At 42.3% G+C, this 18,051-nt stretch overlaps 1 protein-coding gene across 1 annotated transcript in view; it reads left to right on the top strand.

Moving 5' to 3' along the window:
* LOC117493577 (copine-8-like) overlaps window positions 1-18,051 on the top strand; it is a 66,059-nt gene that overhangs the window by 33,349 nt on the left and 14,659 nt on the right. Inside the window, exon 3 of the mRNA XM_034144209.1 lies at window positions 12,413-12,459. Within this exon, the coding sequence (XP_034000100.1) occupies window positions 12,413-12,459 (47 nt within the window). The remainder of the gene's footprint in view (window positions 1-12,412; window positions 12,460-18,051) is intronic.

Genomic DNA, 18,051 nt, shown 5'->3' with positions numbered 1-18,051 from the left:
TATGATTGGTCAATTGTACTGTCATTTGACATTACTCTCTCGTTCAGTTACTATAGCGGGCCCTCTGTGAATCGCAGAGAGGGCCAGACGAGCTTCTTTCATGTAACCCTTCACATTCAACAGAGACTGAACAGGCAGATTCGAAGGATTTATTTCTTTGGAAATGTTATTTTAAATACAATTAAATCAAGTTTTTTTTCGGTAAAACTAATGAAAAATATAACAAAAATAATATTAAGAAAATATATATTTAAAAAAAAAAAATATTTTTAAAATGTTTTTAAATATTATATCTTAGGCCCTCACAGAGAGCCTAAGATTATACCCTAAGACTAAGACTATACCCGCATGACAGCGGACCAGATCATGGACCCCAGCGTCCAGGCCCTGAAGGGGGCTGACGTGGGATTGCGTCTGGAGGATGTGGATTTTGTTCCCACCAGCTTGAGGCGCTCCGTGTTCGAGGTGGTGCACGACCTGTCGCACCCCGGCGGGAAGCCGTCTGTGCGGGCCGGCACGTGTGCGGGCCGGCACGTGCGCGGGCCGGCACGTGCGTGGCTTGCCAGCGTGCCAAAATGTAGCACCACGCGAAGGCCGCCCTGGAGCAATTCCTCGTGTCTGAGAGGAGGTTTGACCACGTCAACATCAATCTGGTTGGCCCATTTCCCTCCTCTCAAGGTTTCACCTACCTCCTAACTATGGTGGACAGGACGACCTGCTGGCTGGAGGCGATCCCACTCGCATCAACAGCGGCGGCTGACATAGCCCGGGCCTTCATTGCGACATGGGTGTGTCGTTTCGGCACCCCATCGGACATTTCCTCAGACCGTGGTTCGCAGTTCACCTCAGGGCCAGCCTGGACGGTAATTGGATCGACAAGCTGCCTTGGGTTATGCTGGGCCATAGGACCGTGCCTAAGGAGGATCTGCAGTGCTCCACGGCTGAGATGGTCTACGGTCAGCCGCTGCGGTTTCCAGGGGATTTCCTCGCCAACACATCGGCCCCCTGGTTGGTGACCACCCTGTGCGCCGTCATGCAGGACACCGCTAAAGCCTTTGCTCCGATCCCCACTGCTCAGCACGGCACTCCGGTGTCCCGGGTTCCCGTGGGGCTTCGCTCAGCGGAGCATGTGTTCATCCGACACGATGCCCACAGATCATATCACTTAAACACAAAGTCCATCCTCCTGTCCTTTTGGATGAAGCACTTGATGGCGGGGTCATGCAGCTGATCCTTTGCCACTCCAATTTATCATTGTAACTCAATCTTGAAAATGACTCGGTTAATAATTTCGCAACGATGTCATCACTATCACTGACATGAGCCATCATGAACGAACTTATGCTAATCATAAATCTATTAGATTTATGATTCAAAAATTATAAAAGTAGGGTAGACATGTGGATATTATCCGGCTGAACAAAACGTGCATTCATCTAACAGGTTCGTTTTCCACAGACCTTATTTCGAGCTATTTTCCAAAATCCTATGGAGAAATCCCATTGCTTTTTTGTCGATGGAACCCATGCGCAGCTTACTTCCGGGTTTTAGGACGCGTCACTGCACCACTATATAACACACATGCATAAACTTCACAGCGGGCAGAACTTGTCATAAAGTCCGCGAAAATAAAGCCCACCCATTTAGAGGGAAGATATGATTGGTCAATTGTACTGTCATTTGAGAGAGGGCCTAGAGGGCCCTGACGGCTCGCCACTGGTCTAATGATTGACTCCTCACAAATGTTTTGGGGGATGGATATTTTTGAAACCCCCATCATTTTAATGGCAGTCTGTACCAGGCCAGGGATCTTTGATTTCTGCACTGTGAGGTTACATACCAGGCTGTGATATCATCCCTGTTCCCCTTAGAATATTGCATGCTACCGCAAAACAAGTGTATATATATATGGACCATACCAGTGTGCCTGTCGCGGTGTCGAACATTTCAAATGTATTACCCAAAAAAGATTACTTTGAATTTTGGTACTAAACCGTTGAGCAAGCCTTTAACATGGAACAGTGTATTTCAAAAAATGTACTATTGCTACTTTTACCGAAGTAAAAGATCTGAATACTTCTTCCACTTCTATATAGCTGGTCTACCTCAAAAGTCGGCCCACAATAGTTATGACAAATCACGGTTTGGAAATTAATGTGTAATGATGTGACAATAGTTATTGTTTTGTAAGGTTTAAGGAAACACTGTGGTTTGGGCTAGTTTGTAACGTTGACGTTATAGAATAAACAATGGTGGTCATGCTCCAAAAAACGTGCACCGCTGGTAGGAAACAGGACATAAAAGCAGTCTGAGGTTTGGTTTAGCCATCCATACAACCCAACCTTCCATAGACCAGCCATATCGTCTACAGCCTGTCATCCAGCTACAGAGCCATGTGCATATTTTTTGTTCTTGCTCCCCATGTCTTAATTTGTCTTTTATCATTTTTTTAAAGCCCTGCCATCGTCTTTCAATAAAACTTGAATTGCAACTGCCAAGTGAGCAGGATGTGCACAGCGGAGGGGAGAGGGCAGTGAAAGAGTGACCCAATTATAACAACAATACAGAGGTTGAAAAATAGCAGGGTTTACTTGAAGACATCAATCATTCAGATACATGAGACTGCATGCTTTAGAAACAGATCTTAAGGGCTGAACATTGAATGTGACATAGAGTGTTCAAAGTGAGTGTGTGCAATATACAGTACTCTGCCTGTTGGTGCTTACAGTGCCCTATTTGCCTAAGGTTTGTGTGTGTGTGATAGTGAGTGTGTATGTAAGTGCTGTTGGCTTGTGTATTCTTCAGTGAGTGTTTCTCACAGATGAAGGCGCCTCAGATCTCGGTGTCAAAGCTCACAGTGCTATCACCAAAAGAAAATAAATTATCTTTGAACACGAGTCGTGCACTACAACCCAACAAATCATGTGTGAGCTTTAGCTGCTTTCTGCTTGACACAACAAGAAGTCAAAACAAATCCCAGAGCAGGCTCTCTGACTGTTACCCCCCTCAGGTGAAGGTGCTTTGTGGTCTATTGTGTAACAGATGTGCAGAGGGAATTGTGTGAGATAGCTTTATGACACAAGAACCTTCTGCACGGAAAAGCAATAGCCGCTTTCACACCAAGTACTTTGCCGTACTTAGTTCCCAGTACTTAGTCCCGCCGAACTCTTTAGTCCCGGAACTCTCCTAGTAAATCGCGTTCACACCGGAATAAGTTCCCTGAGGGAGGATTACGCAAATGAAGCCGCTGACGTCACTTCTTCTTCTTCTGCTTTGGGTTTACTGGCAGGCCGCAAACAACTTCACGGTGTATACTGCCACCCGAAGTCCCGGGTAAATCGCCAGAAGCGCTGACACCTCCTCATCACTCCACCGCTCCCACGTTTTATTTTGTGTTGCCATAAGTTAGTCTCTCTCCGTTGGTGCGCTGGGCTAATGCTAATAATGCTAATGCATTGAGGTTTGCATGAACTAGGTTCTAGTTCCAGATCTTTTTGGTGTGAAAGCAAAATCCCAAGAACTATCGGAACTATTCCTGGGAAAAGTACTACGTGTGAAAGCGCCTATTGAAGGCTCTTTTAGGGATACTGCAAATGGATGAAGGGGTGAAAGTGATTGAAAAAATAATTGTGACACTTTTAGTCTAGTTAGGGAGGCAGGAATCAGAGTGTTTCTATGTAGTGTTTAAGGACCTGTGTCCACATACAATCCTTTTTCTGGCAGGAAGGCGCTGGCAGGGTGCTGATGAACGCCTGCTCCCAGCGCTTCATCAAAAAAACTCCCAGCGCTCTTTTATTGTTTCTATGACAACCATATGTCATATTTGTAAGGCAAAGTAGCATGGATTTATTACATTGTTTGTGCTATTATACATTGTTTTTACATTGCTTTTTAACCATAAGCCCCCCACCAAGATTCTGGCTCTCACACTTTGTATGAATGGGTTTGTCACCCAGAGCCAGAGCGAGGGAACAGGACGATAAAACTCACACACTCACCGGCAGCAACATCCGGTGTCCACCCGGCCGATCTGCTCCAACAAACAGGCTTTCCATCTTTGTTATGATGTTATGATGATGTACGACAGACACGACCAAAAACAAGCCGCCAATTTCTACAGTGACGTCACCGGCGCTTTTCTGAAAAGTCGAAATATTTTCACCACGGTGCGCTCTAAGCGGCCGCACAAATACGACGGACGTTCGGAAAAAATACGCTGGGTGCTTCGGTTTTTCTGGAGACGTCCACTGCAGACGGCATGCGCTCTGTTCTCATTCGAATCAATTTATAAAATACGCTGGCGTTTTCCGTACGGTTTTAGTTGTCATTAGTTGCACTGAAGAAACTCAGAATCAAAGCTCGTCTTTTGACTCGCCAACAGCTGTCTCCAGTAGAACGGCACGCCAATGCTAACTCTCGTTTCTGCTTCTTCAATATTATTTTCTTTGCTGCTGAACCTGATGACTTGTCGGTGGTGTATGGTTGGGATGGTGATAATGGTTGCTTGCCAAGTGTTGTAGCACATGAAGAACAACTGACATAAGATAACCAATACTTCAGGTTAAGTCTCATGCCACATTACCAGCTTTAGCTGCAGTTGGCGTTATAAACAATCCAGTGTCAAACATTCTGCCTCTTTCCTGGCTGCTTCCTATACTCAGCCAAACAAATGGTGCAACAAACAGAAACTGCTGCTGAGCTCTTTGTCTAAGAAGCCGCGTTTTGTCTGTCTATCTTGGTACTGTCACTGTGATAGTAACGTTGCTGTTAGCTTCTACAGTTAGTGCTATTTTTGCCTGTCAACAAGACTTTGTGTCTCTACTAACACACGAAGAACCTGTATCTAAAGAGTTTGACAAGTTGTGTGCTAACCAAACAGTGATTGGTTGTTTAATACAGAATAGACAAGTTAAAAAGCCAACAAGTGGAAAGTAACTTTGTCCATTCAGAGGCAGACAGAAAATGTGCATACTAGGGATGTGCATCTCCATCACTGAGGCTGATGCGATGCACATCTCGATACGTTGCCAACGATACGATACATTAACGATACACTTGAAGCACAAGGCGATGCGATACAATACGATACGATTCACCCCTGTTGCGATACAGTTTGATACGATTTGATTCAACATTATGCGATTCGGGGCGATACGATGCGATTCAACACGATGCAAAATAATGATACAATTCAATATGGTACGACAGAGGAATTTGTTTTATTCCTTATATGCAGCAAATCATAACTTAACAAAAAAGTGCTTTACATATTTGGTTCTCTCTACTAGTACTGCGCATCCCATCATGCTGTTTCTTTTTCACCTTAAAAAAACCAAACAATTGGACCTTTCACAAACTGGCCTTTTCACAAGTGTTGTACTGTTCTCTGTCTCCAGAGTACAGTGCAATTGTATAACACCTCACAGTTAAACAGTTTAAGGATGCTTTGCCCAGGATTAACAATGTGCAAATAACAACTACCATAGTGCAATGCCCATACAACTGCCAGCCTGATGTGCTTGACACTCATTCATAGGCTAACTCACCAGTGAGCAGAAAGCAGTGGTTTCTATATGAACAATAAAGAATACAAATAACCTTTCACAAACAGGTATTTCATAACTGCTTACAATTGTAAGGAAGACATTTAAACTATTATTGGCAGTCACAGTCTGCTGTAAACTAAACACCACTCTCACTGACAGAACACCTCACTGAGTGATTTAACTCATATGTCTAACTTTCAGGTTTTTCTTTTCAGACGCAGACCCCACGTCGTACTAGCCTACTTGTGTACTTTAAAGCCGCACGGTATCGCTTACAATTTGCGAGCGATTTTTCAAGTTGTCCGTCTTTCTTGAAAAATTCGAAGTGTTGCCAAACGTTTGATTTGTAGGTATTTTTCGGTGCGCTGTGTTTCTCTTTCTCCTCGACTTCCATGTGTGTTGATAACTGAGACTCTCGGCCTCCGTAGTGCGAAGCAAAGATCAAAGATCGTCTCTGCTGAGTGCTGACAGGATGAGAGGATATTATATGAATGAATCGTTTTTTTACCGATGCAAAGACGCTACAATCAATGCATCGCGAGTTCAACCCAAGCTGTAGATGTGCACTCTTTCAACCGGTGCACTCGCATCTTGAACGTTTATGCCGGTGCACCGATGCGAATCGGTGAATCTTAACATCCCTACTGCATACATCTAGAGATGCACTTGGACATACCTTTAGTGATAGAACCTGTGGTTATTAGAAGTTTAGTGGGTTGTGTGTCACGCTGTGACATTGGCATTGCATACACATAGCAGGCCGAGATCAGAGGTCTTTTGTGATTGTGTTACTCAGGACGTAGTGTCGCTCATATGCAATATCCACTATTTTATGGGGTATGGAACTGTAAGCATTGGCAAAGGCCTGTCATAGTATTTTCATTGCGTGCCTCTCTGATGAGCTCCTCTTTAGTGAGTTCTAAGCATCCTGGAAGCACTGGGATTCCCCTCTGCTGCAGAGAGAGGCTCACAGGAAACAGGGGGAGAGAAACAGGCAATGAGTCCCCAACTGGAAAAAACAGGGAAGTTCAATAGTGGTATTGCATCACTGACATCTTGGATAGTGGAACACCCGCAATAATACAAAACGAAGTTGCCTGCTCTTCCAAATTGATATCCCTCTTTTTTATATGATTTATAGTAAACTGGCTAAAACTTACATTATGGTTTAATGACTGGCGGTGTGCGAGGCAGGAAGAGTGATAGATGCTTAATTATGGAATGGCAGTAGATTTGGATCTCGTTCATGGACAGCTTCAGTATTGATAAAGAGAATAGTTAACTAAATAATTTTACATAGAGTTTTTGGGTTTGAAAAGGCAAAAAGGACCATTCCTACTGTGTTTATCAGTCAGTATTAACATCTGCATATAATCCTGATCTAAATAGCAGAACATGAAAGATTCTGACAATATGCTTAGTCCTGCCTCATAACTCGGTTTTATGATTAACTTCCTCTATGCACATCATAGGTGTTATTACCTTACAAGGGTACCACCACTAGACAACAATTTGAGTATTATCTACCACTATATTACATCTGCATTTATTAAATAGCTATACATTGGTAATATAGCATTTGAATCAGAAAGATCTGCAGATTTTGGACAGTATGTGCTTCATGTTGGGTAGGGACAGTTGGATCATGCGCAGCAGTGAGCAGGCCAGGTCAGTTATTGACACATCCCATAGATGAGTCTTTCTTCCTGTTGGTGGTGGAGGTGGGGAACCATGATGCAGGGTAATGATTGTGTCACAGGGGTCCTGAACTTCAAAGCCCCCTCCCCGCTGGGTTGGAGAGGGGAGCTGGACCCTCTGTGACCCCGCTGAGCCTCTCTCTGAGCCCGGCGTCCGGCTCCACAGGACCGGGTCGATGCGTCCTGATGATGTCACGCAGCGTTCCACAGGTGGACCCTCGCTGCGAGGTCACTGAGGTTCAGAGCCGCAGTTAAGCAACTTGGGACAATGTGATTTATTCTTAATAGATAAAGTGTATATCTTCTCAGAACTTTAATGATCAATCTTTTCCAAAAATATCATATCAGATCTGGCAGCTTGAATAGAGCGAAGTTTAGGAGAATGTGATTGGTTGGTTGGTTGTAAGAGGGACGAGGCGCGTCACGTGTAAATATATCATTGGTGCTCGAGTTGACTGCCTGAACAAGCTGAATGTGTCCATTAACTTTAGTTAATACTGAACTTATCTATATTTAAATATTGACCATAGCTCTATGTGACAGGAGTCACATTCAGGCAGGGTGATATGGAGAGAATCAAATATCACAATATCTCAGATCAATAATCCAATATCGATATTCTGACAAAATTGCAGGGCTGACAATTTGGTGCTTTTACAAAATATTTACACATTAAGATTTTTTATAAATTGTCTTCGGTATATAAATATATCGATATAATAGCTAAGTGGGTAATGCAAATAATTGAACAGCTTGAAAAGTTACATCAATTCACTGTACCCGAGTCTATAAAACCAGGGAAAGACAGTTATGTGATATTAAGAAATTGAAAATTCAAGACGATATGTAGTCTCATATGACAATATTGATATTTTGTTTATGGGATGCCCAGCCCTAGTCTCATGCAGTGATGGACTCACAGAACACACTGTTTAGTGTAAGGGTTTTGGTGCTCTTGTTAAACCTCATTTCAATCAACATCAAGTTAACAGCTTGTTCTGCTGTCTGCCAGTCGTCAACATATACATTCATGTTCCTTTGATTTCTTCAGGAAGTGCAGCTCTTAACATTTTCCCTGGTGCTCAGACGTGACTGCTGGGTTAATATGAGTGTGGGGCCCTTGTAACCCCCACCTCTCTCTCTCTGCCCCTGCATAGTGTAAAGTATTTTTGTGGTGGAATACTTTCTGATTAAAATGCGTACGCTATAAACACATTATAATGACGATTTTAACACTCAGTGGTTGCTAATTTGTACAAGTGGGAGAATTTTTTAACGTATATTGGGACACAATTGAAGCTCATACAATAATAAATAATTTGCAATGATTAATAATTGCAGCAACATTTCCCAATAACAGTTTTTTTTATTTCTCATTTGCGTTTGCATGTCGTTTGGTCACTTTGAAACAAAAAACTATAGTTTTTGGGACCATGTAAAAGAATGTTTGGATTGACTATCTAAAAAGGTTTAATATGCAGAGCAGTTTCAGATGTGCATACATTTAGCTGTATAACTATTTATAACTATTAGCAGTAACACCTTGGATGTAGGTGATTATGACTAATTATTAAATACATACAGTATAATGTACAATGTCCCCAATATGACATACAATAAATCCCAAATTACCAAACTTACTTTATAATTGTTTTTATTTTATTTGTATATATATATTTCTAGTCTACTTCATTGTATTGCACATTTGAAAGTTAACCTCTTATGTTTCTATATATATTTTTATGTGATTTTATTATAAATTAAAGCAACTGTAACAAAACCCAATCGGCCCCCCTGATTCTGATGTGATGTCCTCACACTTCAGTGCCAACATGTAACCTCGACAGCACACACACACACACACACACACACACACACACACACACACACACACACACACACACACACACACACACACACACACACACACACACACACACACACACACACACACACACACACACACACACACACACACACTCCCTTTCCTTTTCTCCCAAATGGAATCAGTTAGCCAACCGTCCCTAAACCCTCAGCCTCTTGCCCCCCCCCCCCCCCCCCCCCCCCCCCCCCCTCTGTTTCGGTATTTATTTATTTAGCTTGACCCTGTTTTCCTTTCCTGGCCTGTCCCCTTTCCTTTTTTCCTTCTTTGAGGAGGAGAACAGATAGAGAGAATCAGGATGCACTGCCTTCCATTACCATGCCCTGCTTTAGAGAGGAGAGGGGAGAAGGGGGGAGGAGATGAGAGGGAAGGAGAGGGGATGAGGAGAGGAGACATTTGTAAATGTACCTTTATGAATCTATTGTAGGAGACGGCAGATAACCCTAACCATTGTATCTCATCACTTGAGGAAAAACTATCTGAAAACAAACACAGCACTCATAAATGAACAGCTCTCCAAATATACCCCCACAGAGCATAAACACCCCCCAATGGCACAGCTGGGGGGTGACAGCAGCTGACCTGTCCCTCAGGCCAGTCTCTTACAGTCTCTGTGATTAGCAAAGATTGGAAACAGTAATCACAGTGATGACAGTTCCGTCCACTGATGAGAGAAACTTCCTCTGGAGGGAAATCAGGGATTTGAGCCTTTGCAGACCGTTTACATGCACACAAACCTATATAACACACTACCCCAAAAAGCATTGATTATATCGGATGTTATTGGGGAAAAGCCCAAATTACAACTGCTAGAAGTCTATACCATCCAAATCAAGAAAGATATGTTTTGTAAGATATGTTGTTGAGTTGATGAAATGTTGTTGAGTTTCCTCTTTTCAAAAAGCTTTATTACAAGCAGCGATTTCAGGGTTCAGAATATGTTGTCATTTGATTACTGTATATAATGCTATATTTGAGTTAGCTTAGTGCTGTAAATGGAGCCCTAATTGTCTTGGAAAAACGCGATCCAGAGAAAGACATTATTGCATTATGGAAATTGAGGGTGAAAGGGGGAGCAAGCTAAATGTCATTATTCAGCAGTCATTCATCTGGGCAGGCCACATTTACTTCATAGTGACAAGTTAAAGGAGAGCAACGTCGTCTGCTGACACTTAAAAGAGCATTCCTCGTGTGTGTGTAATGTGGTCTCGGTCCATTGTTGTGGTGCTTCTGCACTGTACTGCCAAAACAAAAATGACCGTCAGAGAATATATTTCTTATGATTAAGATGATATCTATATTTGCTATATACTCCTACTCGCTACATATTGTCTTTGTGTTTTCCCGCCTTTGATTGTCTGCCCCGCCCTGTATTTTTCCACCTGGGTATATTCACTGCTGCATTTGTGTTTGTCGGTTTGCTATCCTGGCTCCAAAATTGTGGAATGAGCTCCCCATTGACATCAGGACAGCAGAAAGCTTACACATCGTCCGGCGCAGACTGAAAACTCATCTCTTTCGACTCCACTTCGAGCGATAGAATTACTAACAAAGCACTTATATACCAAAAAAGGACTGGCTTATCTAAAGCCAGTTGAGTAGCACTTGAAATGTGCTGGGAGACGTGAAGATGTCACAATTTCGTCCCTTCAAACGTGACAGTTACACGGTATTGTTAACATGGCCCAACCAGTGGAGAAATACCCGGAAGTGCCAAGCAAATGCTACCCCGACGGTCGGTTGTTATTGTCAATATTAATATAATAATGATTTATTTTGTAATCGTCACACTCGATTTCACCGATTTTCTTGTTGCCCTAGCTGGTCGACACCTCTTTTAGCAGAAACAAAGGCTACATTAATGTATTAAATCGATGTTAATCCATGTGTGTGGATGTGGAATTAACGGACGTGACGTTGTGCGATTGCGTTGCCAGGCAATAACGTGCTTCAACCACTAGATGTGCCTTTCTATCAGCTGTGCACCGTTATGGTGTAAATACAGCCTATCTACCAATTGGATCAAATATAAAAGTCAGCCGAATTATTATTGATACTGCAAGGAGACGTATTGTGTGAAAAGAAATGTAAGATGTTGTTTAATTGCTGATATATTTATGATCCACGTCACGTTTTCAGTTTTGGTGGCAGTTCTTCCTGTTTGTCCAGAAGTCTTCTCATCAGGGCTCTATAAATAGAGAACTACGGCAGATATGTAATATTTAATGCAGCCGAACCGTGTATTACAATGCCGTTATGTGATGACTTCCAAAGAGAAAAGCAAGCACACTCGGTAAAGTATTATTTTATTTTTAAAAAATGTTTTCGGATTTCACATCGCATAAACACCATTTCCCAACGTGCATTGCGGCTAAACCATCGAATCACCGAGCTGAGGACCTTGCCTACGTCTGTTTCCGGTATTTTTTATGACGGATGTATTTTGTTATACACACATTCCTTCACATTTAAATTTAAATTTACATTAAAGTATTTCGTGAGGCCTTCTAAAATGTTTTTAAATATAACTACGGTTCTAGTTGAAGAGTTTGTAAATTAACATGAACCGAAGCTGTTGCCTGGCAACGCAATCGCACAACGTCACGTCCGTTAATTCCACATCCACACACATGGATTAACATCGATTTAATACATTAATGTAGCCTTTGTTTCTGCTAAAAGAGGTGTCGACCAGCTAGGGCAACAAGAAAATCGGTGAAATCGAGTGTGACGATTAAAAAATAAATTAAAAACATCTAATTTTGACAATAAAAACCCACCAATAGTCTTGGTAGAGCATTTGTTTGGCACTTCCGGGTATTTGTCCACTGGTTGGGCCATGTTAACAATACCGTGTAACTGTCACGTTTGAAGGGACGAAACCAGCATGGTAGATCGTCACATGTTCACGTCTTGCCGTGATACCGGGTTGGAAACCTGATGTACTTATATGATTCTGTTTTCTTCAAGTTTGTATCTTCTTGGTCTAATGCACTTATTGTAAGTCGCTTTGGATAAAAGCGTCAGCTAAATGCAATGTAATGTAATGTAATGTAATGTGTTTTTGTCCGCCCTCTCCAGCTGTGTCTTGTCTATGTGAGTAGTGTCTCTGTGTATGCCTCTCTCTCACAATGCTCCCGCAGATGTTTCCTGCTATTCTGCTACTCAATGTTTTCTTAGAATTCTGCAAGAGGAGAGCTTATTTAGTGAACATTTTGCGAACAGTTTAGTACTGAACCTGTGCTTAACTGCTTTCATGACAGTATGCATATATTTTCTATCCTCAGTGGTGGTGTTGTACATACAAGGCCTGGGGACCAAGGAGTGGAGAGAGGTGAGTGAATGAAATGCTTTTCAAAATTCAATTAATCAACCTGTGAGATTTAAAGATTAAAATTATAACTAGGCTGATCAAAGTTTGTGCTTTGTGGAAAGATCAGATGGGTGGTAATAAGCTGCTCGCATATTTAGACATGTGACATGTAATGGTACCGTTAGTAGGAGCAGTAGAGGTACTCAGTGGTGGAATTTAACTAAGTACAAATACTCAAGTACCTTATTTAAATAATTGAGGTACTTGTACTTTACTTGAGTATTTTCACATTATGCTACTTTATACTTTTTACTCAGTCGATTTTTTCTGACAGATTTAGTTAATAGCAACTTTGCAGATTTAGATCATTAATATAAAATATAAATGAACTAATACATTATGATATATTTTGATAGGTTAAGCTACCGAGTAGTGTATAAAGTTATTTAAATGAACCCCACCTTTACCAAGTGCAACACTGAAGTGATGAACACATTAAATCAATAATTATAATAGGATAATTGTATACAAAGATTTATGGTGATAAAATGCTTAGACACTTAAAGAATATTTTGATGCTAATACTTTTTTTATTTAATTTGACATTTTCTTGTAACTAAGTATTTTACACTATAGTTTTGATACTCTTACTTAAGTAGATCATTTGAGTACTTCTTCCACCTCTGGTAGTACAGACATTGTATCAGTGCTAGCAGTGATCTGTAGCAGTTTATTGATTGGACACTGGTTTATAAAGGTTTATCCATACTGTATGTCATTTCTAAATATGTATTATTTTTTCAAAATAATTACATTTTCAAACATGTATTATACTGATAATCTTCACTGGTGAGCTTTAGTTAAAATTCTTTGAAGCCTACAACCTATACAACAGGGGTCACCAACCTTTTTTAGGGTGAGGGCTACTTTAAAAAAATAAAACAAGTCGGGGGCTTCTTTTACCCCTTTTGTTGTTTTTGTTTTTTGCAGTGTATATATTTAGCACATTTTAACATTATGATATGCTTACCTTTAACCTTTGTGTGCTGTTTGGGTCTGTGGGACCCGTTTTCAGTGTTTACTAAAAGAACATGTATGCAATTTAATTATTTTAACCTGCTTTATTTGGGGGTGGACGGGCCTCACCTCCTCTAGGGGGGTCCGGGGGCATGCACCCCCGTGAAGATTATTTTTAAATGTTGAAGTGAAATGCATCAATCTGGTGCACTTTGAGCACAACATGAATGTATGGATACAGCTCTCAACACTCAGATGAAAGGGAGCTGTATACTTTTCAATAATCCAAACATCTTTAGAATATGATCACAACCAATAACAAATCATTTAAACTGGTTTATTCTTATCTTATGTTAGCTTATTTTATTTATGCTTATTTTACTAATCACTCCCCTTTCAAACTGTTTTTTTTTTTTTTTTTACTGTCCTATACACATTGGAATGATTTCTTACTTTATCTATATTAAATAGATAAAGGTGTGCTCTCCCTAGCTCCCTCGCTCGCTCTCTCTCTCTCCCCCCCTCTCTCTCTCGCTCTCTCTCTCTCCCTCTCTTTCTTTCTCTCTCTCTCGCTCTCTCTCTCTCTCTCTCCTCCCCCCCCTCTCTCTCTCCCTCTGTCTCTCTCGCTCACAGAGGCTGTGTGCTCCTCCGTGTCGATGACGGCTTGCGTTAAAAAATAATAATAAACATATTTGTAAAGTGGGGGGACACAAACGGGATTTCGAAAAGAGCGGGGGACATTTCCCCCCTCTCCCAGGTGGAAATTACGTCATGCGTGTGTGTGCGTCAAGTGCAATACATATATATGCAAGTTGCAACACACAGAGTAAAACTCTGCCCCCCATGTGTTGTATAGGCTGCATGATAGGCTGTTCAATGGGGCTGATGTGTTGTGTAGATTCTGCCAGAAGGAAAATCAGCGGTGAGCTGCCACTCCACATTTGCTTTTCTTCCAGACTGCAACGCTGGTCCCGCAAATCAAGCAAGAACGTGATTGGTCGATATTCATTGTGGGGGTGGGGGGAGGAGGGGTGTTAGATAGATATAGAGTTGTAGTAAGTAGATAGAGTTCGCTATGATTGAGGTTTCGTTTATGCATAGGGTAGATTCTTTTATTTACATTTCCTTTTTTGTTTTGTGTATTTTATACATTTTGGATTTGCTTGGCAAGCTATTTTTAGAACATGCCCCGCGGGCGACTCACGTTGCCCCTGCGGGCGACTCACGTTGCCCCTGCGGGCGACTCACGTTGCCCCTGCGGGCGACTCACGTTGCCCCTGCGGGCGACTAAGTGCCCGCGGGCACCGTGTTGGCTACCCCTGCTATACAATCTCCATGGCCTTTAAGGCCCTGACACACCAACCCGATTCTGGGAGTCAGAGGCCGTCAGAGGCAGTCGGGCATTCGCGGCGCCCTACTCAGGTTGGTGTGTCCCGCACCGTCGTCTCTTTACGGCAAATTTTCACACCTCCCGCGACAGTTGGCCAAAGAAAGTCGGCCAAAGAAATCACTCTGATTGGCTGTTCAGCTTAGCGAATCAGTGCATGAGAAGCGAAGCGGAAGTGAGGGACCAAAACAAACGATCAAGAAGGCACACACAGACAGACAGAGCTACTGGGTGTTTCTCAATCTCGAGTAAAGCTGCTCCAGAGCCACTATTTCAAGCATACTACGTCATCGAGTGCCGCCGAAGTACTGTTCCAATGTCCAGGATACTTGGAATTCTACCGAGCCCGGCGTACTTCGTTTGGAGAAATTTCGAGGCTGCACATGTGTAGACTCCGCGGTCTTAAAATCCCCACAATGCTTTGCGCACGGACCAATTTCCCCAAATCTGTGGCGGAAAATGTAAGGCGGGGGCCTCTCATATGACGTACACTTGCTCGCCTGTTCCACTTTTCGTTTTCCGAGGCTAGGAAGTATTCTTGCCTCGCTTCTGTAGTAAGACGCTCGGAAGACATGTGCTACCAAGCAAGCGTACTCGAGATTGAGAAACACCCAGAGTCTACCACTGTTCATTGTTCATTTACCTATTGTGAGCATCACATGGAAATGTACATTTTGCAAGAAATGGCCATTATTCAGATGGGAGTTTCTGTCTGCCCCTCTATTCTTTCTCCCATTATCCTCCACAATCTGCCTAGAAGTATTTTAACCTTGTAGCTGTTCAAGATGGTCATTTTAAAATGTGTTAAAAATATACTGTTAGTAGGTTAAACCAATAATAATGTACGGCTGCAACTGACAGTTATGTAGGCACATTTTTTATTTTTTATTAACGCTGTGTGATTAAAAGAATAAACACAAATAGCAGGATAGGCAATACAAAACTTTATTTCGTACCTTGATACTACAGCCATTGATAACACAGCATTAGACATATTTGGCAAATTCTTTTTTTTATTGTATTACACACTATTTTTATCGTATTGTATTTTTGTCGATTGTTTACATTGCACAGTTCTTTAGACATATTTGCTATACCTTATCCCACTGAAAAGGCACTGCACCGACACTGTTAAAATATTGGCATAGTTCATCCCTGTGCTACTTGGCTCGAGCTGGAATATTGGTGCCGTGTGGCAGGGTGGCCAGCCGTAGTTCAGGGTCTTGTCTCCATCTTCCTGGGACAGTTCTCGACACAGGTTCGGGAAAGCCCCCTGAGCTTCTCGCTGTAGTATCCATGTTTTCACCCATTTAGTGCGGTTTCTCCTGATTTTTTGCTTCCGCTTCTTAATCTCTGCAGCCGCAAGCAACACTCCAATTGCTGATAACGCCAGTACCGTACGATACATGTTTTCGATCGATGAGAGAGAGTGAAAATGGAACCCAGACGCTATTTGTTGTTTGTTTATATCACGCAGTCTGTTCTTCTTCTCTCGGTGTATAACGCAGTCTGTCTTCTGGTTGTTGCCTCTTTTGAATGACGAATACACACTACCGCTGCCTGCTGGCAGTGGTGGCGCCAGGGTATGGCTGGGGTAGGCTACAGCCAATCAGAGCAACAAAACGTTGGGTCTGCGTCATGCATTACTGAAGAGATCCGTCGGAACCGCCATTCAGTATCCCCATTGGATCTTCAACGTGTACTATCATACGTCACGTTCACAGTGATGCCTTTTTATTTACTACAAGACAAATGTGCCGTTTTATTTCATAAAGTTCAATTTTGATTGAGACAGGGAAATAATCTAAACCTCACGCGTGGCGTTTCACTGTCAAGGGGGGCGATATAGCGTGTATGTAATTACATTGCAAATACTGACTTGAGCCCCACCACTGTATGGGTTAGCCCTACCATAGATTACCCAACAAAAACACTCTGGAGCCGCCACTGCTTGCTGGTAAGGACAGTTATTGCCACTCGTCGACTGAAGTCTTTGCGGTGTGTTCGTAGGCGGGCGGCGTAGCCGACGCAGGCGACGTAGCGGACGTAAAAGTTGGGACGCCTTCGGTACGCGTTCTTTGGTCTCAGGTTGGTGTGTAGCGGCCTTAACACTCCAGCCTTCCTGTGTTGGGTATTAGAAAAGATTTTAGGCTGCACCAATAACTGCCACCTGCCATTACTCTTTTAAGTAGAATGTATTACTGCATTGTGTGAACAGTACACACATTGCAGTAATACATTCTACTTAAAAGAGTAATGCGTTCTGTTAATTTTAGTTAAGTTCACAGACTGTTCTTTGTGGGAAATGGAAAGCAGGAAAAGCACACAAATCAGTCTTCAAAATGGCAAAGAGTCTAAGAAAACAAGGTCAAGGTTAACAATAACTGCAATCCTTTAAAAAGCATTTATCATTCTTAGCATAGTTGAGATTACAAAATGTAAAAAATGGCCTTTGCTTTCCTCCAATAAGGTCACAACTAAAGAGCGTCTAAGTAGCCGTGAAGCAAAGTGTCCTGTGACGGTCACAGTGATCACACTGCTTTACAGCAAACAGAGCGTAATAAAAAGCTAAGCCCTTCTGTGAAGCCTGAGCATCCAAATATAGGAATTCATCAATTGGAAAACCAACTGAGACGCGTTGGGAGGTCGGCCTGGAACGATGTGTTGCTCTCTGCCTCAGAGTCTCACTCTCTCTCACAGAGTCATTTCTGCTCTGTGCTATCACAGAAAATCAGTCCTGCCTCAGTGGGGGTCCAAACACATACATATAGATCTCAGGGAGCCTCAATCAGCCTCACGGGAGAGGAGGCACACTGTAAGGGCCAAACAAGAACATATTGAGTTGTTTGAAGCTTGTAGAGTGTGATGCATCAGGTTAAAGTCGCAGCACGGTAGAGAGAGTTGTAGCGCAATGTTATATTAAATATCTGCATTGCATTGTTTTGCTGGTTCCTATAGTCCATCATGTTCCACGTGAAAAACATGTCAGGACAGAACAAAAACAGTAGTAGTTGTGCATTGCTGTAGTTTTTGAATTTGCTACAGCATGAATGTACACAAAGAAAAAAACATTTTTATGGGCACAATATATGGCCGGCATCTTTAACATTTGTCATGATTGAGTGCAGAGCAGGGTGGACCCAAATGCAGAACGTACAAAAATATAAACAGAAAAATACTTTTAGTCAGTATAGCAGGACAAGGCAAGG

Source organism: Trematomus bernacchii, unplaced genomic scaffold (assembly GCF_902827165.1).
Source record: "Trematomus bernacchii unplaced genomic scaffold, fTreBer1.1, whole genome shotgun sequence".
Lineage (NCBI taxonomy): Eukaryota > Metazoa > Chordata > Actinopteri > Perciformes > Nototheniidae > Trematomus > Trematomus bernacchii.
This window is presented reverse-complemented; position numbering and strand designations above follow the sequence as displayed.